This window comes from Erinaceus europaeus, chromosome 7, assembly GCF_950295315.1.
Source record: "Erinaceus europaeus chromosome 7, mEriEur2.1, whole genome shotgun sequence".
In the NCBI taxonomy this organism is placed as follows: domain Eukaryota; kingdom Metazoa; phylum Chordata; class Mammalia; order Eulipotyphla; family Erinaceidae; genus Erinaceus; species Erinaceus europaeus.
The window spans coordinates 109,672,781-109,698,009 of record NC_080168.1 but is presented as its reverse complement, the minus strand read 5'-3'; the positions used below and the strand labels follow the sequence as shown (position 1 = coordinate 109,698,009).

The 25,229-nt window shown below is 35.5% G+C and overlaps 1 protein-coding gene and 1 pseudogene across 1 annotated transcript; both read left to right on the top strand.

Moving 5' to 3' along the window:
- Positions 1 to 13,201: 13,201 nt before the first annotated feature.
- LOC103109119 (olfactory receptor 6C74) lies at positions 13,202 to 14,143 on the top strand. Its single transcript, XM_007518125.3, has one exon. It carries the CDS (start codon positions 13,205 to 13,207, stop codon positions 14,141 to 14,143), a length of 939 nt encoding a protein of 312 aa, XP_007518187.2. The 5' UTR covers positions 13,202 to 13,204.
- Positions 14,144 to 22,490: 8,347 nt separating this feature from the next.
- Positions 22,491 to 23,414, top strand: LOC103109118 (olfactory receptor 6C74-like; annotated as a pseudogene).
- The last annotated feature ends 1,815 nt before the right edge of the window (positions 23,415 to 25,229 follow it).

The following is a 25,229-nucleotide window of genomic DNA, read 5'->3' as shown; positions in this document are numbered from 1 at the left end:
ATTATCAGATGGTCAATATTAACATTAACAAATGTTTAAAGGACTACTTGTACATTACTATAATGTGAGCTAATTTTCATTCCTTTATTTTGAAATCAGTGGGGCTCTACTGCTGCTGGCTTAACTTTTTCTTTTTTTTTTTTTCCCATATAGAAAGACAGAGACTGTGATAGAGAGAAAGAGACCATAGTACCAGAAGCTTCCTCCAGTGTGATGGGAGGCTGGAACTTGAGTCACACCCATGACAAAGCAAGCGCATAACAAGTGAGCAAGTTTGCTGGCCCTATGAATATACTTTCTACATTAGCAACATTTCCCAACAATATTAGTGTTTGAATAAACTGTGAAATTATTTAAGTTAATCTAATCATTTTTATTATTACAAATTGCAGATCTGTTTGTATGTTTGTGTGTTCTACTTTATTGTTATTTTTAATTTGTATCGCTTTTACAACTGAATTTTTCATGACTTTTTACTTATATCCTATTTACTTTTTATTTATCATATATTACTTATGTTCCATTTATTTGTAGTTCTATACACATTTTAGGAGTTTGTAGTTTTGAATCTTCTATATTCCCATGTGGTGTTTAATGTCTATATTTGTAACTTAATAAATAAACTGCTATCTGAAAAAATTTACTTTAGTTTGTTAGTAGTAGTAAAATGTAATAATGAATTGGTGAATTGACAGGCATTTTATTTTCAAATTATAAAAATTTGGATTTTGAGTTAATCTTATCATAATCCATCAAAGAAAACACAAACACAGTCCTGGGTGTGGTAAGGTATTTCTAAATAAAGGCAAGTGTATACAGTTTTGTTTTAATTTTGATGATGAAATAATTAATGCTGAGTTACACATAGATTAAATTTAAACTCATTAGAAATATGTCATAAAAATTTCATACAATCTGGAGTTATGTCTTGTCATTGCTTTAGTTTTTATACCTGAGAATCTGAAATAAAACACTTCATATTAACTGTGGTAATTTTCACTTTATAGAATTAAATTATAGCTTTTCCAACAGAAAATATTGTTCAGATTTATTGTAAGGGAAATTTAAAAAATTAAATAGATTTTAAATATTTATGTTCCACGCCTTTAAATAGATGGATGAGTAAAACTGAATTCTAGAGTTAACAGTAAACTTTTAATAAATCACATCATTAGTGTCAAATGTGGCTTATTAGTTCTGAAAATTGACTAGGAATCATAGAAACTAAAATAATATCATGAGAAACTATGAAGAAAGAATTGACCATGCATAATATGGGACACAGTAGAACTTGGATTGAATGTGGTGTACTGCACAAAAGTAAAAACTCTAGGGAGCGAGACTTTCAGGTCTTGGTGCATGCTGATGGAGGATGACCTAGGGTGGGAATGAGAGTGCTTTGAAGAAAATCTGAGAAATTTTACTCATGTTTCAACAACTATATTTACTGTAAACCATTAATCCCCCAATAAAAAGAAAAGTCATAATTATAACAAACACTTCAAAACACCCAACACATAATTCATACAAAAAAATGAGTTCATTTTTTTTGGTTGCTAGGAATTTATACTGACAGACAATTCATTTATTCACTCATTTGTTTGTTGTGAACCCCACAATCAAGAAATTAATCATAACACTCTAAATATACTCATTCTGTGGTCCTTGTTTAACTTCAAAAGATATTAAATAGTGAATACATTTGGGCATTATATTGATAGAGATTATATCTATTGAAATTCAACCCATACTTTCATCTGGAAGAAGACTGGAATCTAAAAAAATTTTCAGGAAACATGAGCTAGCACAATATATATGTGTGTGTGTGTGTGTGTGTGTGTGTGTGTGTATGTGTGTGTGTCAGACAGATACAGAAGGCGAGAGAGGCTGAGGCAGAGAGAGAGAGGCAGAGAGAGAGAGAGAGAGAGGGAGGGAGAGAGAGAGAGAGAGAGGGAGAGAGAGAAGAGATACCACAAAACCAAACCATCCTTTAATGTAGTGAGGGTCTAACTCAAGCCTAGGTCATGCAGATGATAAAGCAGGACAATATACAAGTGAGTTACTTTATCAGCCCAGCACACCGTCAGTCAGAAAGTCAATGAATAGTTTTCAAGATAGCAGTAACATTCAGTAGTATACATTTCCAATTCCAAATTATTGAGGAAAATAAACAAAATTTTGACTAAAGATTTAATGTTTAATATTTTATTTTTGAGTGGAGTCAGCCCTCCATCATGCATAGTTTCATTGCTCTGAGCCGGCTTCCCAACAAATAGAGAAACAGAAGACACAGCAGGGATGGAGTTTACTCCTCCCATATGGTATCATACTTTGAACTATAGCCATGTCCATTGCAGGTATGTGCTTTACCCAGTAGGGTATTGTTCTGGTTCAAAAGTCAACAATTTAATATGAAGCTCTTGATCTTGGTATTCAGAAGACTGAATGGCTAATATTCCCTATTATGAGAATACTCTGCATTAATATTAACAATTCTATATTATCCCACCTTTTTAAAAAACGGATTTTGTTGTAGGGGGGCAGGGCGGTAGAGCAGCGGGCTAAGCACACGTGGCGCGAAGCGCAAGGACCAGCCTTAAGGATCCCTGTTGGAGCCCCGGCTCCCCACCTGCAGGGGAGTCGCTTCACAGGTGGTAAAGCAGGTCTGCAGGTGTCGATCTTTCTCTCCCCAACTCTCTCTTCCCCTCCTCTCTCAATTTCTCTCTGTCCTATCCAACAAGGACAACAATAATATTAACAACAACAACAACGATAGACAACAAGGGCAACAAAAGGGAAAAGGTGGCCTCTAGGAGCAGTGGATTCATGGTAAAGGCACCAAGCCCCAGCAATAACTCTGGAGGCAAAAAAAAAAAAAAAAAGGATTTTGTTGTTGTCACCAGCTTTTCTGACTTTTTCAATAGAAAGAGTGAGAGAGAATGATGCCATAGTCCCAAAGCTCCCTCCAATGAAGTGGGCTTGAACCTGGGTCACATGCATGGCAAAGCAATTACCCTGCTGTTTGGTTTGTTTGTTTGGTCGTCCTTAACATTGAAGATACCCTTGCAGTACTGCATGAAAGATCCTTTCTGACAGTGCTCTAGCACTGCTCTACATTTTATACCAAGCTTGCGTGTCTTTTTATTCTATTTGACCTGGGAAGTTCTAACTATGAACTTAGAAACTCTGCAGTGTTTTATAAGAAATTAATATCCCAGTATATTACTCTTTTCAGATTATATTTTAATGGATATTGGTGGGGAATATCTTCCTAAAAATCTTTTTTTTTCTTGTCTTCATACATTGCATTCTTTTTTTTTTTTAATTTATAAAAAGGAGACATTGACAAAACCATAGGATAAGAACGGAACAATTCCTACCACCAGAACTCCGTATCCCATCCCCTCCCCTGATAGCTTTCCTATTCTTTAACCCTCTGGGAGTATGGACACAAGGTCATTGTGGGATGCAGAAGGTGGAAGGTCTGGCTTCTGTCATTGCTTCCCCGCTGAATATGGGAATTGACAGGTCGATCCATACTCCCAGCCTGTCTCTCTCTTTCCTAAGTGGGGAAGGGCTCTGGGGAAGCAGAGCTCCAGGACACATTGGTGGGGTTGTCTGTGCAGGGAAGTCTGGTCGGCATCATGGTAGCATCTGGAACCTGGTGGCTGAAAAGAGAGTTAACATACAAAGCCAAACAAATTGTTAACCAATCATGGACCTGAGGGCTGAAATAGTGCAGATGAAGAGTTGGGAGGTCCTCCATTTTGTAGATAGCTAGTAGGCATAATTTAGTTAAATTCCAAAAGGCCTGTGGCTATACTAGTTTTTTTTTTTTTTTCCTCTGAGCCTGAAATCTGATATTCAGGTGGATACAAGTTATTGTCTGGGGAGATGATGTCATGGCTGGAAAAAGGACCAGAAAGCAGGATCAGAGTAGCTCTCAAATATGGGAAATGTGTATAGATATTGTGTACTGTAAACCCCATGGATTTGATTTGGCCTGGGGCTCATATTCAGCTTAGGAGCCTATGTGACCTCTGCATCCCTGTAGATCTGAGCTCACATTCTGTGGTCATGAGTAGGAACATTCCAAGCTGCCGCGGACCACTCAGTGGACGAGCAGCAGGAGGGTCAGGGGTCTTGAAGGCAACCTCCCAGGTGGGTCAGGAGTCGGCGAGGGAGAACAGATAGACACCACACTCTATTGGAGGGTGAATCTGGACTCGTTTTAATAGTGAAACTGCATTAGCTTTTATACTTTTTTCAGGTTACATTCAGGTTGTCTAAGCAACCAGCTCATAAAGAAGTAACAATAGTCTTGTGGCTTTGGCAGGCTACATGTTATTCCCCCATAACTGTAAAGAATGGGTACAATACTTTGTATCGTTCTGTTCCCAGGGGAGGTCATACCCAGAATTGTTTTAGACTTTTGCTGAGGGCTATCTCTACCATTAATCTTCTATGGGGGCATACAGATCTTTGACTAGTCGTGGACCACTGCTCATCTAGGTCTGGTACAGTTTAACTATTAATCTTTCTTTGTTTCAATATGTCAACTTGTACCTGGGAGGCCTCAATCTCTGTATTGTTTTTATGAGGGGCAAGTCATAACATGACTTGATTTGTCCGTCTATGCTGACCCACCTTCTCCACTTTCATAATGTAACTTTCAAATATGCTCCTGTGTAAGGGAGAGGGGGTGCTTTTGACTCTCCATTCCCACCAGGCACTGCCAAAGCATTATTAATCAATTGTGACAGTATAATTGTTTGTAGCAATAATGGGGGGAGAATGTGTTGACCCATTCCCGTCCTTCTGCCCAGCTTCTTTGAAGTCTGAATGCAGGTCCAGAGGAGATGACTTTGTCAGTCTCTCTGGTGGTCGTGACGGGGCGGCGCACCAAGCTGCCCCAATATCAAACCATCTTCCTCAGGTATAGCACAGAGTATGTTGTCCATCCTCCCTTTGGAGGATAGAACATTCTCTACCGTTGTTGATCCAAGTTGAGGGCAAGGTCCTATGGGGGCCCACAAAGAGGTCTATTTTGTTGTTCCTATTTTGTTGATAGAGATAACCAGTGACAATGGAGAGAGGGATTTATTTGAGTTCTAGGCCTATCAAATCTGTTTGGGAATCTCAGGACTCCCCGAATAGGGCCCCATCATACACTGCATTCTATTCTAGTCACTAATTTATGCATACTTTCAGGCAAAGGCTTCCTCAGTTAAAATGGTTGTTTAAATGAACTTGGCTAATCATGGTGAATGCTTCAATTGTTTTCTCTGATTGTGCACACAATATTTTTCTTTTCTTTTACACATCTTTATTTTAATGGCTTATAATAAATTTAGTTGTTGGTGCATGTATAACATCTCCCAGTGCTCTACTTTTCTTTCTTCCTTTCTATATCTTTCTTTCTTTCCTTTTTTATTATCTTTTAAAAATAATTTATTGAATATAGACATGCAGAAACTGAGAGGGGAGGGGTGATTGGGAGAGAGACAGAGAGACACCTGTGACACTGCTTCATCACTTGCAAAGCTTTCCCCCTGCTGGTGGGTACCAGGGGCTGAACCTGGGTCCTTACACAGTGCAATATGTGCACTCAATCAGGTGTGTTACACCTGGCCCCCTCTTTCTTGTTTTCATTAGAAATAAAGTTTCTTCAGCATCATTACTCAGGTGAGACCTTTCCTTTCTCATAGAACTCCTTAATTTCATTTTGGGTGATCCACTTCCTAACAAACCCTCAAAATCTAGATATAGACCAGGTCCCATGAGATAGGGCAGATGTACACACATATCCATAAATTATGGCAAAATATATACCTTAAAGCAAGCTTGCACAATAGTTTTTAGTGATTCAATAAGTGAAGCAAGCAAGTAGAAAGACTTAAAAAGAGACTTTAAAGTACCTAATGAAGGGAGTCGGGCAGTAGCACAGCTGATTAAGTGCAGGTGGCAAAAAGTGCAACAACTGGTGCAAGGATCCTGGTTCGAGCCCCAGCTCCCCACCTGCAGGGGAGTCGCTTCAGAAGCAGTGAAGCAGGTCTTCAGGTATCTATCTTTTTCTCCCCATCTCTGCCTTCCCCATCTCTCTCCATTTCTCTGTCCTATACAATGACGACATAAATAACAACAATAATAACTACTACATTAAAACAACAAGGGCAACAAAAGGGAATGGATATTTTAAACAAATTATCAAATTGTTCTGGATAGAGAGTATAGCCTGCTATAGTAACAATTTGCATGCCCGAGACCTCAGGGGATGTAGGTTCAATCCTCACAATGCTTTGTGCCAGAGTTAAGCAATTTTCTAATCTCTCCCCACCTTTCTCATCCTCTTTCTCATAAATAAATACACAAATGAGAATTAAAAAGTTCATACATATTTATATAATTTTTCAGATCAGATAAGAAAATACATGTGTACGAATTACTCTCTATTCTCATACTAGACACTAAAATCTCTGTGTGACAACTTTGAATTATTATTTCCTAGAGGAATAGTACACCACATCTCCCATTTGGTCATTACCTTTATCCTCTGCATATAGACATAAATGCAAGAGAACTGCTGCTATTTCCCTAACTTTCATACATTAGACAATTGTAATTGTACTTTTTGGTATCAAGAAGCTTCAGAACAATCATAGTCCAGTTTCCCCCAGGTTGATATATTTTTCTGTTTTTTTTGTTTTTTTATTAAGCAAAATCAAACTAAATACTGTTCAAGAAAAAAAAAATGAGGGGGCCAGGCAGTGGTACACAAGGACCCAGGTTCAAGCCCCTGCAAGAGGAAAGCTTCATGAGTGGTGAAGCAGGGCTGCAGGTATCTCGCCATCTCCCTTTTCTCTCTCAACATCTGTCTCTCTCCAATAAGAAATAAATAATAAATTCTTTTAAAAAATGAAAGAAAAAAATCAGCGGCAACCATAACAACACAAATGACTCAAATAAAAATGTTCAAAGATTTCAAAAAATATTTTCCAAATGATCAACACATGCAGTTCCGGTTCATATCCCTAGTTACTGTTAAAATGCCAATCAGTATCACAATGAGACTTCACTCTAAGCCCTCTGGATTGTTGGAGAACCCTTGACTATTATGTCTGTTATTTCTCTGCTGAACTGTTTTTTAAAAAATTTTTTATATTTATTTATTTTCTCTTTTGTTGCCATTGTTGTAGTTATTATTATTGTTGATGATGTCGTCACTGTTAGGGCAGAGAGAAATGGAGAGAGGAGGGAAAGACAGAGAGTGGGGAGAGAAAGACAGACACCCGCAGACTTGCTTCACCACCTGTGAAGCGACTCCCCTGCATGTGGGGAGCCGGGGGCTCGAACCGGGATTCTTACACTGGCCCTTGTGCCACGTGCGCTTCACCTGCTGTGCTACCGCCAGACGCCCTGAACTATTTTTAATTACTAATAGCTATGCACTATTCCGGGCATGTTAGAAATTCTTTATTATCTCTGTAGTTTTGTCTCTAGCCACCAGGAATTTATTGACCATTATCAGATAGTGGTCAACAGACCTTCTGGCTAACATGAAGCCTATCTTATCTGATATTCCTGAATTATGCCTACATCCTTGGAGTCTGTAAACATAGCACTGTATATAATCACTAGAAATGTAGATAACATATCTGATCATTCCTTTAAGATGTTTATTTGTCTGCATAACCCACAAAGTGACTATAGTTGGTATAGCTTTATGCACACACACTCCTAAGACAGTGAGACACAAGATACATTAGAGAAGGTAGGGAGACTGGAGATTTAGAAGACAAGACAGGCAGACATTTATGGGACACACATGCAGGAGACATTTTGCCAGAACTTCCCAGTGTCTGAGTGGGAGGCACTTGATAAAACCTTTTTCAGTCCAAGTTTGTCATACAAAAAGGGAATACAAAACTAAAATAGGACAAGAGGCTGGCTAATTGAATGATGGCCATTTTGGCCAATACTAGGACACCTCATAACCTGGAGTCCTAATTAGGGAATCCTTGGATTCTCCTGTAGATACTATGGGCCTAGCCTTCTAATAGATCTCTTTCATTACTATAACTGGTAACTCCCACCAAGATTGTCATTATTAGCCCTTTTGTGGACTTCTTCAGGATCTCACTATAAGTTAACAATGGTAAGGACTGCCCCACTGTCTAAGGGGAGGCTGGGTCATCCTGCACTGCCACTTAAGGAAGACTGGTCCTGAAATGAGTGCAGTCTAGACTGTCCCCAGCTGTGATAATGGATTGTGAGCTCAGACTGACAGGGACTCAGAGGGTATTTAAGTTCCTGTGCTAACATATAAATATACATGGGCCCCAAGTCAAATGGATGTTGTAAACAGTTAAATATATATTTTGGAGTCACTCTTTGCCCTAACATTGCTTTAAGTTTTATTGTCTACTTTGACAACATCCTTACAGACAATATTCCTAACCCATTTCCATTTTAGCTATAAAATTCAATCTAAGAACACTGTGGTATGTAGACACAATGGAGTACTATGCAGCTATTAGAAATGACGGGGTCCTATTCATAACCATAGAATGTGAGCTCAGATCTACAGGGATGCAGAGGTCACATAGGGTCCTAAGCTGAATACGGTTTCAGACCACATCAAATTGATGGGGTTTATAGTCAATGATATTTATACACCTTTCCCATATTTGGGAGCTACTCTCTTCCCTGATTCAGCTTTCTCGTCCTTTTTCCAGCCATGACATCATCTCCCCAGACAATAACTTAGATCCACCTGCATATCAGATGTCAGGCTCAGGGGAAAAAAAAAGTATAGTCATGGGCCCTTTGGAATATAACTAAAATAGCAATATTAACTATCCACAGAATGGAGACCCCCCTCCAAATCTTCATTTGCAATATTCTAGCCTTTAGGTTCATGATTAGCCAACAATTTGTTTGGCTTTATATGTTAAATCTTTTTTCAGCCACCCGGTTCCAGATGCCACTATGATGCCAACCAGACTTCCCTGGGCAGACGACCCCACCAATGTGTTCTGGAGCCCCAATTCCCAGTGCCCTGCCTTACTAGGGAAAGAGAGAGAGCCTGGCAGTATGGATCGACCTGTCAACACCCATATTCGCCTTCCACCTTCTGCACCCCATTAAATTCCTTGGTCCATATTCCCAGAGGGATAAAGAATAGGAAAGCTATCAGGGGAGGGGATGAGATGCAGAGTTCTGATGGTGGGAATTGTGTGGAGTTGTACCCCTCTTATCCTATGGTTTTTGTCAGTATTTCCTTTTTATAAATAATAATAATAAAAGAAATGATGGGGTCATTGCCTCTGCAATATTGTGGTCATAATTGGAGGCATCATGCTGAGTGTTCAGTTAGAAAAAGAAAGACCAATACAAAGTGATCTGACTTATAAGTGGAATTTAAGAATAAAGGACAGTAAGGAGGACATATCATGAAACTTGGACTGAGTGCGATATAATGCACCAAAGCAAAGGACTCTGAGCCTGGGGAAGGAGGGTAAGGGACAGAATAAAGGAATATTGGGGTCCTAGATACCAATCAAGGGGAGATGAGAGATGGTATAACATCATAAAAAATATACTGTAAACCATTAACACCATAATAAAAGAATAAAATAAAAATAAATCACTAACCCTCTCCCCCAAGAATAAACAGGGGTATTCAACTAGTAAAGCCCTGGACTTGCATGCCCAGCGCAGGATATGCAAAGCTAGGGGAGACTCCTGTTTGGATCCTTGGAATCACATCCACCAGACTAGACTAGTGACTTGACTTCTTTCTCATGTAAAGTTTTATCTCATGTGAAATAAATAGAATAAATCTTTTTTAAAGGGTGTGGTTTGCAACATAAAGTTAATTACCTTACACACTTTTGTACTGCTATTAAACTTGTTCTAAATGATTATAAATTTTTCCATTTATAAATTATTCATATACTTTTAATGTTCTTATATGATGGTCACCAGGGTATAAATGTTCTTCTTTAGTTTTTTTTTTTTTTTAACAGTTAATACTCTTGAGAGTTTGTCAGAGTGTATTAAAAGGGGGTGCACTTCTAGTAATTAAAAACAACAAAGCAAGCAATTGGGTTTCATGTGTAGATAAAAAATATCTCAAAATAAAGAGCAGTATAAAATTTTCTCTTTTACAAATTGTTCCTCTCCTTTCTAAATTGTTCAGATGCATATGTACATATATATACACATATATATACATGTATATATGTATAGCATATTTCTAGAAAAATCTGTTTCAAGTTAAATGTAACAAAAGTAAAAAAAAAATAGAAACAGTGCTGACTAAAAATGAAAAGAAATGGAACTAGAAAATGTTTTTGTTATTATAAAGTCCTTGAATTTACATCCTGAATGTGTTTTACTGGATTTAATATATTTTTTGATGAGGAGGCAATCTAAAGGTAGGGTTAAAGAAAAATTTAAAGTTATTATGGGTAGACAACCTTCAGAATTTGTTTCTGCTGAGATTCATATTTCATTCAAATGAAATTGCTACTTAGAAATATAAGGGTTGGAAGATAATATTATAGTCATAATATCTCTGTTGTGCATCTGAAAAGAAGTAACTCCTACTTTTATTGTATGAAATTAGAGGTAAATTTTTTTTTTTACAAAAGAAGCAAACTGAACATTTTGTAATTTATACTGAAGGGATCAACTGTGAATATTGTGAATAGATCATTGGAACAATGCATCAGTCCTGAATAAAATATTATTTTATTAATTATTTTAATTATTTTTTATCTGTCAAGTAGTAGTAGTAGTAGTACTATAGAATTTAAACATTTCATGCAGTCCTAATCTCCTATCCTAATCTCCTATCCTAATCTCATATAAATTGCTCAAGTGGTCACAGGAGCCCCTGAGACTCTACGTGTGGTTGGAAAGAGTTAGTATTTTCTCTTATTTAACATGTAATATGTTGTGGAATTAGGGAGAAGACAAACTTTTTAAGTTCTTTGTTACACTTTTTTAAGTCTTCGATGATTACTTTATGATTTTTAATTTAAATTTTTGGCTCAAGAGTACCCATATTGGGAAACTACAGCTATATGTCATCTAACCTGTTCTGATAGTCTACATAACTTGATGTTAATAGACGTTTTCCTAGCTTGTATCCATTTAAACCTATCTAACCTTGACATCAAAAGTTTCACTGGGGATAACAAGATTGCTCACCTAGGAGTGCACAATGCTTTGTACATGTTTATATCTAGATTTGAGCCTGGCCTAACACTGAGGGAAGGTTTGGGGCTACGGTATTCTTAGTCTCTTTCTGTCTCAGTCTTTTTATCTGAAAAAGTCAAGCTAGAACAGTGAAGCTCTGGTGATACCAAATCAAAACAAAGAAAAATATCCAAATGTTTAACTATTTGAGTATGACTTTAGTTGAATGGTTATAATATAGACATTTTTAAGAAGATATTGGGTGAAAAGAACGTACCTTGGGGAAGCAAGTGCCATACAGACACTTAGACACCTAGCTCAGGGAGGAGATGAGTCATGCCTATGTGCCAGAAACTGTATTATAAACTGTTACCCCCATAAAATATATATAAAAATGAAAATGAAATATAATTCATTGAAGAACATGGGAAAGAAAAAAGTAAAAAATAATGAAGTGAAATGAGGATGAACAAATTAGTCATATTGAAAGTTTTTGTAATTACTGGAAATATTATATGTAGTCCTGATCTTTGAACTGAACTCTATGAGACAAAATAACCTTAAAATACTATTTAGTACTTGGCAATATTTTTACTCAGAATATATATATATATATATTAGAGAAATTTAGAGATAGAATTTTCAGGTATAAAAAGGTACAAAACAGACACAGTATGGGAGAAATCTGAATAAAAGAAACTTAGACAACATAACTTTGATTTTGCATGTGTGAACCATAAATAGAAGAGGGATTCCCAGATATAAATAGAGAGATGATTGTCACACTAGGAAGAAATTCTCAGGTTAACGACACTGATGAAAACTAGCATACAGACCTAGGTATTTTACTGTTAAGTAGCTTATTTTCTAAAACTCTTATCTATTAATAAAACATGCTTGGGTTCATACTCCCAGAGGGTTAAAGAATAGGAAAGCTATCAAGGGAGGCGATGGGATATGGAGTTCTGGTGGTGGGAATTGTGTGGAGTTGTACTCTTTTATCCTATGGTTTTGTCAGTGTTTCCTTTTTATAAATAAGTAATAAAAAATAAATAAATAATAAAACATGCTACACAACAATACAAACATCATGCAAGTATCTCCTTTATATCAGCTTGGCTATATATTAGGGATTTACTATCTAGGATAAATGAGAAAAAGTAAATTCAAGTCTTAGAGGGTAATAGAGAAACAGAACTGGACATAGGAAGATTTAAACCCTAAAATTTATAGACTTTTGTCTAACTTCTAATTCCCACTGTATATGAGTGAGAGATGTCTAGCCTAAGTTTACTGTAATTTTTAAAGATTGGGAGCTCTCAATTAAAACTTGATTTAAAGATTAATAAATGCAAAGGAATATGTGACTGGCAAACAAGAATTAAACATACTTATGAGCAGAATGAGGATAACAAAATATTATTTTCCCTAAAGAAAACAACTTTTTAAAGATCTCATCATTAGCCTTAAGATCTAAGGACCAAATAAATAGTTCCATTGATTTGTATTTTAATTATGAAAGCATGAATATTTCAACACAGAAGAGAGGAAGAGAGAGGAGTATGTAGCATGCAATTTTAATAGAAATTGAATAGACTGTAAATATTGCAAATATAGAATATAAAAGTTCTAATATTGACAGGTGTGTTTGGAACTTCAGAGCCTCAGACATCAGAATCTCTTTACATAACCATTATGCTATCTACCCCCCCACTATCACATTGACAGTTTTCCCAAAGTTACATTATCACTGTATGCTACTATTTTTATATTCCTTAGGAAACTTAGGTAAAGTAAAATAACAGGGGTGAATTATTTAGTAAAATTTAGATTATTATAAGCAATTCCTTTGATGAGCAGAGCATGGAAGGAACATCTATATGAGTAGCATTCTGATAGGAGTAGTTCAATGTAGAAAATGTCAAGATAATAAATATCACAGAAAGACTTTCTCCTTTTTATTTCATTTATTACTTTTTCTTTTTAAACAGAAGCAACTATGAAAAATCACACACCAGTAACAACCTTTATTCTTCTTGGACTGACAGACGATCCACAATTGCAAGTGGTCATTTTTCTCCTCCTTTTCTTCACCTACATGTTGAGCGTGGCTGGAAACCTAACCATCATCACACTCACCCTTCTGGATTCACATCTAAAGACACCCATGTATTTCTTTCTTAGAAATTTCTCCTTTTTAGAAATCTCATTCACAACCGTCTGCATCCCCAAATTTCTGTTCAGTATGGCAACAGGTGATAAAACCATTTCTTACAACAGTTGTGCAGCACAGCTGTTTTTCACTATTCTGTTGGGGGCAACAGAGTTTTTCCTCTTAGCTGCCATGTCTTATGACCGCTATGTGGCTATCTGCAAACCCCTGCACTACACCACCATCATGAGTGGCAGAGTCTGCAATTTGTTGGTCTTTGCTTCATGGTTATCTGGTTTCATTATCATTTTTCCAGCTCTCATTATGGGCCTTCAGCTTGATTTCTGTGCTGCCAATGCTGTAGACCATTTCTTCTGTGATGTTTCTCCAATACTACAACTCTCCTGCACAGATACTAAAACAATAGAGCTAATGGAACTTATCTCAGCCATTCTGACTCTCTTGGTTACCCTGGTACTAGTGATTATCTCCTACACAAAGATCATCAAAACTATTCTGCAGATTCCTTCTTCTCAACAGAGGAAGAAAGCCTTTTCTACGTGTTCCTCTCACATGGTCGTTGTGTCCATTTCTTATGGCAGTTGCATCTTCATGTATGTGAAACCCTCAGCAAAGGAGAGAGTGTCTTTAAATAAAGGGATCGCTCTGCTCAGTACTTCTGTTGCTCCCATGTTGAATCCCTTCATTTACACACTGAGAAACAAACAAGTAAAAGATGCTTTCAAGCACATCCTCAAAAAATTTGAGTTTTTCTCATTAAAATGAACCACTACTAAAATAAAAGAAGTGTGGATTATTTGTCATAAAAGTTTGCATTTAAAAATACATTTTTAAAATCATTTTTAATTCTCACTGTTATCTGTCTCACCTCCAAAGTCTAGGTTACATTGCTGGTTTTCCTTCACTTTAGGGTTCACACACATACACACATATGGCTTATAGCTAAATTCATTTACATTTATTTATTTATTTATTTATTTTATCAGCGCACTGCTCAGCTCTGGCTAATGGTGGTGCAGGTGATTGAACCTGAGACTTTGGAGCCTCAGGCATGAGAGCCTCTGTGCATATTGTTGCCTTTTATATGCTGCATCTATACTCTTGCTTTCAAAATGTCCTCACAGGTATTTACAGTTAGAATGTGAAATTGGGAATTTAAATTTGGGGGCATTGATAAGAAAGAGAAGTCAAAAATACATTTCAAGTAGGGATCATGTAAGTGATTTTAATAATATCACAACGTTTTAATAATTAGTATGTTTTATTTATAATTAGGTAGCCTCAAAGAGGCAAAGAGAGAAAGACAGAAAGCAGCACTAGCACCAAAACTTCCTTCAGTGTGGACGCGCTTGAACCTGGGTTATATGCACCGCAAAACAGCACACTATTCAAGTGAGATATCTCACCAGTCCTCTAATATATTTTATTTTTTAATAATATTTTCATTCACACAGAAGTTGACACATAAAGAGTCTCAACTTTTCATTTGCAACTTTACTTTTACAGATCAACTTCTCAAAAGCATCATAACACCAGTTTATAGGCATAAAATCTTTTTATATAAACTTTATTTAATTTTATAGGATACAGAGAAATTAAGAGGGAAAGAAGAGAGGAAAAGAGATATAGAGAGACATCTGTAGAACTGCTTTTTTTGCATTTGTGAAGCTTTCCCCCTGAAGATGGGAACTTTAGACTTGAACTCAGGTCCTTGCACGTGGTAACATGTTCACTTAACCAGGTATGCCACTGCCTAGCCCTTCATGCATTAAATATTTACTTTATGAATTGCAACTCTACTCGATAAAAGTAGTCTCAGATGTGCCATGTCTCATGGCAGAATTTCTTAGATTTTTCTTAAAAACAGTCTTTTCTAAGTCTCACATTTTGCCAAATGCAATTTTGTGAAATTATTTCTAAATATAGGTGTGCTTATTTATTAGCTATTTATATTTATCTATTTATTAACGAAAGAGATGCATCAGTAAATGGCTCATTCTAGCTTGTGGTGGTGCTGGGGATAAAATCTGGGTGCTCAGACATGCAAAGCTAATGCTCTAACACACTGAAGTATCTCCTTGGCCCTTACTATTTAAATATAAACTTATAAACTCTAATCACTGTTCCTTGTTTCATATTACTATGAGAATATATTCCCAAATGTAAGTCTAGCATGATGCTTTCCTGCTAAGAAATTGATAGTTCTGTATTGCTTGCAAAGTAAAGCTCAAAATCCTCAAGTATTTTCAATTTTTGTTTCTTTATCTTTACCAACAGTCCTATGCCTCAATCATACTGATCTGAAAATGTATTGCTAAATCTATAAAGAAATATCAAATCAACCACTAGAAAAATATGTTATTTAAAGGAAATTAATGTTATTTAACTGACACTAACATGTAATACCACGTACAATTAGAGGGTCTTTCTTTGTTCAGCAACAAGTAACGTGGCTATGAGAGACATTTAAGGCAGTCAAGGGAACACCATGCTGTTCTGACAATAAGTGAAGCATAGTTTTAAAGCCATGAGCTTATCTTTTTTTTTTTTTCTTAAATATTCAATGTACTCTCATGCTTGAGGCTTCATAGCCCTGTGGTTAAATCCCCAGCACTGCCATAAGCCAGTCTTGAGCAGTTTTCTAGTCTGTCTACCATCTATTGTCTGTCTAGCATCTATGTATGTATCTCTCCAGAGAAATTAGAACTGGATTTTCTGCATTGGAGTACTTCTCACAGTGATGTATTTTACGTGCCCCACTTCATTATTTCATAAACTCTTGCTGCTCTGTTTTACATATTCGACAGAGAAGGCTCAACCATAATGCAGGCCTCTTACAAGTGATGATCTCTGTAACTCTGTCAACACTTGCAACTATAGACTTTTAATATCCCATATCCTATAGGTGCATTGTGTGGACAACATTCTTTTAACTTTTCAATATTTTTAATATTAATCAACTCAGTAGAGACAATAGAAGTAACACATTTTAGAGAAGTTGGTAATCACACTGCAAACATGTTTGTCTAAAATCAAACTGAAATATGTAAAAACTAAGGTAACAATACTCAGACTAATCTTCAAAACAATCAGTCATGTCCAGAGATTTGTCACCCAGGTAGAATACATACTTTGTAAACCTGAGGTGCTGGGTTCAACCCCCAACTCCACCTATATCCAGAGAGATGGCCTCTCTCATAAGTAAGTAAAGCCTTTAAAAACAGTTAAAATACATAAATCAGTGAAACTAAACAGAATGTTGTTCTTTTCCCACATATTTCCTTTACCATCTTTCACTTTCATAATCTCTCATTACTAGCCTCAAGTTCTCTTCTTCATTAGTTATTGGTGCCAAATTCCTCACTCCCACCTTCAGTAATTGAGTCTATTTCTATGACTTTGAAACTACGTTAAATTCAAACTATTAAAATTTCAAATATAAAAGCATGTGCCTGTCTGTGTGGGCTTAGGCTGTTTGACCTGTCAGCTCTTTTCTGTGTAAATCATGTTGAGACAGGCTCCTGCTGAGTATGGAACCCCAATCCAGAGATAATGCAAACCTCCACAAGCCTATTCCCACCTTTTCTAATTGGCAAACATCATTTACTAGGGCTTCCCCACAAGGGTTTAGAGAGAATAGGCGTATGTGAAAACATGAAATCCTTTGCCCTGGTATGAGTTAAAAGTTCTCTCTCATTGATGTAGCAGGCCTGTGATTTTTATATCTATGAAACAGTGGTAGAATAACTCTACTATGCCCCAAGTAGGGTAAAAACTCTAAGGTTTCAATACTAGCATAGACATGGTTGAGTGTAAGGCACATTCCAGCAGGTAAACAAAACTAACTTCATTTCACTTTCTTTTTGTCCTTGCCTGGACTTCACTGCTTTGAGCTAATAGTTTTTCAGATAGAAGGCAGAGACAGAAACAAAGAAAAGGGAGCCTGGTGGTGGTGCCCCAGGTTAAGCGCAAGGACCCACTGAGTTTCAGCGCCCAGTTTCAGCATCAGACCTTCAGAGAGAGAGAGAGAGAGAGAGAGAGAGAGAGAGTTGGGGGTGTCATCTCACAAGCAGTGAAGCAGGTCTGCAGGTGTCTCTCCTTCTCTCTCCTAATCTATCTCCCCCTGCTCTCTCAATTTCTTTCTGTCCTATCCTACAAAATGGAAAAAAAAATGGCTACCAGGAGCAGTGGACTCATAATGCCAGCATCATTATGCCAGTGATAATGCTAGAGGTAAAAGAAAAAAAAAAAAAGAGAAAAAGAGAAAGAAAAGGGAACTAGCCCACAGCACTGACACTTCCTGACCCAAACCTGGGTGATGTAATTAACAAAGCTGGTACACTTTCCAGTTGTGCTCTTTTTAAGTCAAATTTATTATTATTATTTTTTAAGATTTTACTTATTTATTAATGAGAAAGATAGGAGGGGGAGAGAGAGAGACAGAGAGAGAGAGAGAGAGAGAGAGAGAGAGGAAGAAGCAGACATCATTCTGATACATGTGCTGCCAGGGATTGAACTTGGGACTCCATACTTGAGAGTCCAGTGCTTTATCCACTGTATCACCTTTCAGATCACTCAATTTTATTTTTATCTTATTTAAGTGTTCAGGCTGTTGCATATCTTCCAGGCTGATAATCTTCAACAGAATTGTGTTTCTTAGCTATTATGGCCTGTTCCAGTTTCAGAAATTGGGTTCTATTTTCATTCACTATTCTTATGTAATTATAATTAAGCATGGTTTCAAATGGCTTGCTATTCTGCTTATATATTACAATGGAGAGTGTGTCAAATAGGTGAGGAGAGCAAATTCTCTTTTCCCCACTTTTTAAATTAAATTAAATTAGTTTTTAATGAAAGAGAGACAGAGAGAGACCAGGCCACTGCTCAGCTCTGGCTTATGGTGGTTCTATGATCTTAAAGCCTCAGGCATGAAAGTTTTTAGTATGACCATTATTTGCTTCCTACTCAGAGAGCAAATTATTTACACCAAGGGATACCCCCTGAAAATCACACAGCTATCTTCATTTACATTCTCAGGAGATAATGCAGATAACATAAAATAAAAGCTTATTAATCACTAGAGACTGTCATAATGACTACATGGTAGGAAAATGACTTTCAGGATATAGACAGCTCACAAGGTAGCTTAATGATAGTGTACTTCCCTTGTTTGGTACCCCAGGTTCAATTCCCTGGACTTCATAAAAAAACTACAAAGACAAAACAAGTCAAACTTTATGAACAATGGACTGGTGCTTTGGTCTCACCTTTTCTTTCATACACACGCACACAATGTCTTTCTCATATAAAATTATATTAAAATAGTTGTAGTGAGGTGGTTCAGCAATAGAGTTCTTGCTTCACCTGTATGAGTCTGGGTTCAATCACTGGCATGACAGAGAAATAAGGAAATTGGGGCCAGGTGGTGTTGCACCTGGTTGAATGCACACATTGCAGTGCACCAGGACCCAGGTTCAAACTCCTACTTCTCACCTGCAGGGGGAAAGCTTCATGAGAGATGGAAGCAGGGCTACAGGTGTATCTCTCTGTCTCTTTCATTTTCTACCTCTCCATCCTCTCTCAATTACTCTCCATCTCTACCCAATAATAAATAAACAAAATATTAAAAAGGTATTATTAAATAAAAGATATAATTAGAACACATACAGAACACCAGATGTTGGTTTGGTTGTTGTTGTTTAAGAATTAATAATGGCTATTTAGCCTAAGTTAAATTTTTTTTCCTATGTGGGGTTAAGCTCTTTCTCTTATATTTCAATATCCCACTGTCAAATAAAATAGTCTTTTAAAATATTTTTTCTAGATTTTTTCTATGCATCTGGAACTTCAAAACTTAAGTGACTGGGAAGACAAAAATTTATCATAAGAATCTACACTGAATTGTGTGGAGACATCATTAAAAGTAGATTTTAAAAATCTATTTTTTTCTACTTTTTAAGTATTCAGTGCCTTGGGAGAATGCCTGAATAACATGTATTTGCAATCCCTTGAGAGTGGTGTTCTTGGGTATCACATCCTCCTGAGAATTTTATAAATATATTTTATTTATTTATTAATTTAGTCATGAAGATAGGCAGAAAGAGATAGAACCAGACATCACTGCTGCCAAGGATAGAATTCAGATGTCATGTTTGAGACTCCAGTGCTTTATTCATTGCGCCAATTCCCAGACCACATATTTTTGTAATCTTAAAAATAATTTGCTTTAGGGCACAGAAAGCATAAATAGTTCATGAGATCAAGTGTTGACTTATTTTACAGAGGGAATATATGTAATGCTTAGAACCTAGTTAATGTCAAAGTAAGTAAACTGCACTAATGTGGAAGTTGAAAACCTTCATCTAAAATTCTGCAAAAACTAAATGCAACTATTTTATTTACAACCTTGCTAGATATAGATAAAAAGCAATAACTGTTTGGTAGAGTAAGATCTATTTGGAAAGGAATATAATATCACTGTGTTCTGTTCAGCATGATGAAAAAGTGTAAATTAACAAAATGGAGAAAATTTCCTCTGAATTAAGATGTTGACGTTTTTAAGAGTTTCTTGCAACCGCTTAGGTGTCAAAAAGATGAAAACAGCTGGTATGTTTATTTAAATTTAAAGACTATATTTCCTGATAGAGTTCTTTTAAGCAGTCTTGCTCTAATTTTGCCATTTCCTTTTCTTAACCATTTTAATCATGATACAAACAAATGGAGTAAAATGAAACTTAGTATTGCAAATGGAGTAAAATGAAACTTAGTATTGAAAGCCGTTTTCTTATTAAAATTCAATGAGTATCTACAATACTCAAAAGAACTGATCTTCACTGTTTTTAGAGACCTAGCTTCTAATTTTTTATGTGAATTTATTTTTTTTCAATTTGTTGGAGTGCTGTGTATAAGTGTTAATGTTGAACAAGTAACTTTGACATAGCAAACGCCCTTTTATACATATATATATTCCTATATTCATTGTAATTGGAGAAGTTTGTGTAAAGAAATAATACAGAGATTAATTACCTCATGGTTATGTGGCTCTCAAAATAATGCACATGAAGAAATAACTATTTTCACCCATATATATCAACATTATTGTGGTGGCAGATCTCATTTCTTTATCTTAGAATACTCTTGTATACTATCTTAGCTATTACTTACATATTTTTATTTATTCTTAAGTATTAGCGTGTGCATACACACACACACACACACACACTCACACACAGAGTATATGCCTTTTAAATTAATGTATGTTTTATGTGTAGCAATTACCTAATTTGACATCCTCATGCATAAACAGTGTCTTAACTATTATCATCATAAACTCTCAAATGTTTTACTGTTTAATGCGGATGTCAATTAAAAATATTTTCCTGAGATATCATTGTTGTAAGAACAGTATAGTAATCCTTACTATAATTATTTGTACCGAGTGGATATATTTTTCTCATCACTAGGACTTCACTGATCTGGGTCAACTTTCAGAGATTATAAAGACAGAGACAGAAGACAGAATAAGAGAGGGGAAGAGACCCTAGCACTGAGCTGCAGTAGGAGTGGGGTTGAGTGGGATCTTGTGCTTGAAAATCAGGCGCACTATCTTGAGTTATTTTTCAGACTCTTCAAAACACAGTTTTAAAAGAAAAACTTAAAAACAAAAAACACTTGAGTGGAGCTATGCATAGCAAAGAGACTCTTGCCTGAGGCTCCGAAGTCCCAGATTCAATACCACACCACCACAAACCAGAGCTGATCAGTGCTCTGGTAAAAATAAAAATAAAAACTTAACTTTGATCTATAGTTTTCTAGGTGACTTAATATATGCCAGGTTGAGAATTAAGATAATTAATGTTTCCATAGTCATTATCTTTGAATGTTTGAGTATCCTAATGATAGGGAAATGCATGTCACTATTAACATTATTTTATAATTCATTATGTGTTTGAGATTTGCCAAATATTCACATCTCATCTCTTTAGACTATACTGATATCAAAAGTGTTCTTTTTTTCACTAAATATTTTAGACAAAAATAATGGCAAGTACAATAATAAAAGAAAATGGAGAGAATTTTCCTAGTAAGCATTTTCTTACCATCTTTTACTAAATATCACATATAAAGTTCCATAGTGCATCTATTAATATAAATACTCTAAAATTTTCTCAGGATATTTTTCTTCAAACTCACAATCTTATTTGTAAATAACCTCTCTTAACCTCACTAGGTTTCCAGAGAGCCTTGTCTTTATCTTCCTATACTTTTTACTATATCAGAAAAAATACCATGAATTCCTGTTGATATGTATTTACCTGATTATATATCTTTAAGATTCATCTCTGTTTCTTTCTTTGCTTTTTGTTTCCAGAGACATCATCTGCAGAGGAAAGATGAGGTTTCCTATTTTGCATACAAAACCACTAGACTGTTCCTGATGATTTTTTAAATAAGCTTCATGAAGAGTAGGAAAGATAACAAAACTAATAGGATGGAAATACTAATGTTATAGGAAATATAATTACTTCTGATATCTCATATTGATTTACTTTAAATTGAATCTCATTAGCCATGCCAAATATTGACGTAGGAATCAGCAATTTGAGCTTAACTTGCTAAGTAAAAATTGTAAACTTATGTAGCCTTATTTACCAATGATGTTTAGTTCTCTGTGTGTGCATGCGCATTTTTCATGCAAGGTATTATGTACTTTTAATAGCAAATATCAATTTGATTATAGTATGTAAACTTATTAAAATAAAATGGCTTACTATCCTAAATCTCGCATGGGATGAAGCAAAAGTATTTTGATGCATTAAAAGTCACACGTCCCTCCAAATTGTTCTCATTAAAATAATTAAGTCAGAGGGCCGTAAAAGTTATTCTGTAATGGAGTTGAAATTGAAAATAAAAATGCAAACTGTTAATCTTACTGGGACAACTATATTTAAAACATGAATAAAATTTAATAATTTAGGATATTTTTTGTTAACTGTACTGTAAATACTAGATATCACTGTTACTTTTCCATTTGGATCATTTTTTGTTGTTATTGTTGCTGTTTGTCTTTTCCTTTTTTTTCTCTATGGATCTGAAAAAGCAGACCACAATAATGGGAAATCGTACAAAAGTGACAGTGTTCATCCTTGCAGGTTTGACTGATGATCCACAAGTGCAAATTGTGTTGTTTGTCTTCCTGCTTTTCACATACTTGCTAAGCGTCACTGGCAACCTGATCATCATCATACTCACCCTGGTGGACACTCATCTCAAAACCCCCATGTACTTTTTCCTTCGAAATTTTTCCTTCTTAGAAGTTTCCTATACTACTGCATGCATCCCTAAATTGCTTGCTATGATAGCAACTGGTGACAAAAAGATTTCTTATAATTGTTGTGCCACTCAAGTGTTTTTTGTCTTCCTGCTGGGAGCATCTGAATTTTACCTGCTGGCTGCCATGTCCTACGACCGCTATGTTGCTATCTGTAAGCCCCTGCACTACACAAACATCATGAGCAGTAAGCTCTGCCTTGTTCTTCTCTTCTGCTGTTGGTTGGGTGGGTTCTTTACCATTTTTGTCCCTCTCCTCTTAGGCCTAAACCTTGACTTCTGTGACTCTAATGTAGTTGACCATTTCTACTGTGACACAACTTCTCTCATGCAGATCTCCTGCTCAGACACACATCTCATCGAAACAATGGGATTCATTTCTGCTTCAGTGACCCCACACTGGCAATGGTGATAATATCATACACCTATATTGGATTAACAATTATAAAAATCCCCTCAACTGCTCAGAAGAAAAAAGCTTTTTCAACGTGTTCTTCCCATATGATTGTGTTCTTATGGCAGCTGCATCTTCATGTATGTTAAACCCTCAGTCAAACAAAGAATATCTTTTTCCAAAGGAATAGCGGTACTCAATACTTCAGTTGCACCACTTTTGAATCCTTTCATCTACACCTTAAGGAATCAACAAGTGAAGGAAGCCTTCATAAATACAATCCAAAGGGTCATTTCTTTCTTAAACAAATGAATATGTTTTTCAGTATATGCATAAAGAAATGAACAAAAGAAACCATAGGATAATATTGTATTCCAAACTGGTTTTTAGTTATCTCTCTCTTTTTTACTTGCATTTCTTTATTATTTACCTTAATTTTTAATCTAATTTTATAAAAAATATTTTTATATTTTAATTTTTATTTAATTATTATTGGATAGAGACAGAAAGAAATTGAGAGGGAAGAGGGAAATATAGAGAGACACCTTCAACCCTGCCCCGCCACTCATGAAGCTTTCCCCCTGTAAGGGGGGACCAGGGACTTGAACCTGGATCCTCACACACTGTAATGTAACAAGGTGAACCACTGCATGACCCCATAAAAAGGGTTTCTAAAGACAATTTTTTTCTTCTTTACATTCTTCAATAGCCTTTCTTCAAATCTCATTTCCTTTCCCTATCAATATTTGAAAGAAATTACCTACATTTTTTCAATCCTTCTAATTTGATTTTGAGTTCTATTTAGTCAAGAGTTAAATTATTAATTAATATTTAATGAAGCTTTTAATGTGAACAGTAATATCCTCTATTTGTAGTTAAATTATTTAAAACTGATTAACATACACATTTTTGTAAGGTTGACAATTCATTGTTGTATAGATTATTTAATATAAAGAAAATTGTAGCAAAAGTTAACAATTAGTGTTTATGATAATATTAGAAAACATTTGGGTATTTACAAAACATTGTTTCACTAAAGTACATTCTACTGAACCTAGTTTCTTGATTTCTACTGATAATTATTAACTTTGGATACTTTAAGTTATAGATGAATATGTATTCTCTTATTAACTTGAGTATCTTTTGTTACTTGCCAAAGATAGACCAAACTTTCTTGCCTACAGACCAAATTGCTTCAGAATTGTACACAATTGCTTAACTGGAACAAAATGTTCTCAGGACCAAGGGATTTATTATATGATATAGGTGAACTAATCAACTTTTGAATTGTGTTACTTCTTGATTAACTCCAAAGGGGAAAAGAGGACATAATGTGGAATAAAAGTCTGCCACTTCAAAAATATGCATTTAACGAAAGGTTTAATTTCACTGGAAGTAGAATGAAAATTCTTTTGCCCACAAGATTTTTATAGTGATAATTTGGTTTATGGAGAGGGCAAATCTTAAATTTTGTCCACTTATTATCTTTTTGGGGGTGCTATTCCTCCTTATTGAATCTTTACATCATTCTGGAATGAATATCCTCTGTACAAAGTAGCATGTTTTACAGAAAGATAAAGCTGTATTAAAGTCTATTTCTATCTACTACAGAAGCTATGGTTATATTGATTCAAAGTAGATTACTATGAGTTTGTTAATTGTAATCTGTGTAATGAAAGAAATATATAAATATATACAGAAAAGTAACAAAAGTGATATTCTCCAACTAGCTTTTCTTTGAAATAATGAATGGAGGCAGCAATATAGTTTACCTGGATAGTGTATTTTCTTTGACATGTGTTGGATCCTAGTCAGATTCTGTCGCCTATCACATTGGGGTGTTTTTTCCTCTCTCTTCTTTGTCTCTGTATCTCTAGGAAATAAAAAGTAAAATAAAACCGAAGTAGTGAATAAAATGAGGGTAAAGAACAAAGTTTGACTATGTCAGAAGTAATTTATTTTTAATGAGTAGTAGCTTTAATGTAAAATAATACATTTTCCATTTAAGAAACAAGTAAAATAATAACTATCAAGATAGCTCACTATGAATTCACAGGGATTATATATAAATACCAGAGCTGACAGTATTCTGCTTTCTCAAATAAATAAATAAATGTCTTGAAAAAA

What these genes read in the sequence shown, in the direction of transcription:
- LOC103109119 (XM_007518125.3), top strand. Translation starts at nt 13,205, where the DNA reads ATGAAAAATCACACACCAGTAACAACCTTTATTCTTCTTGGACTGACA.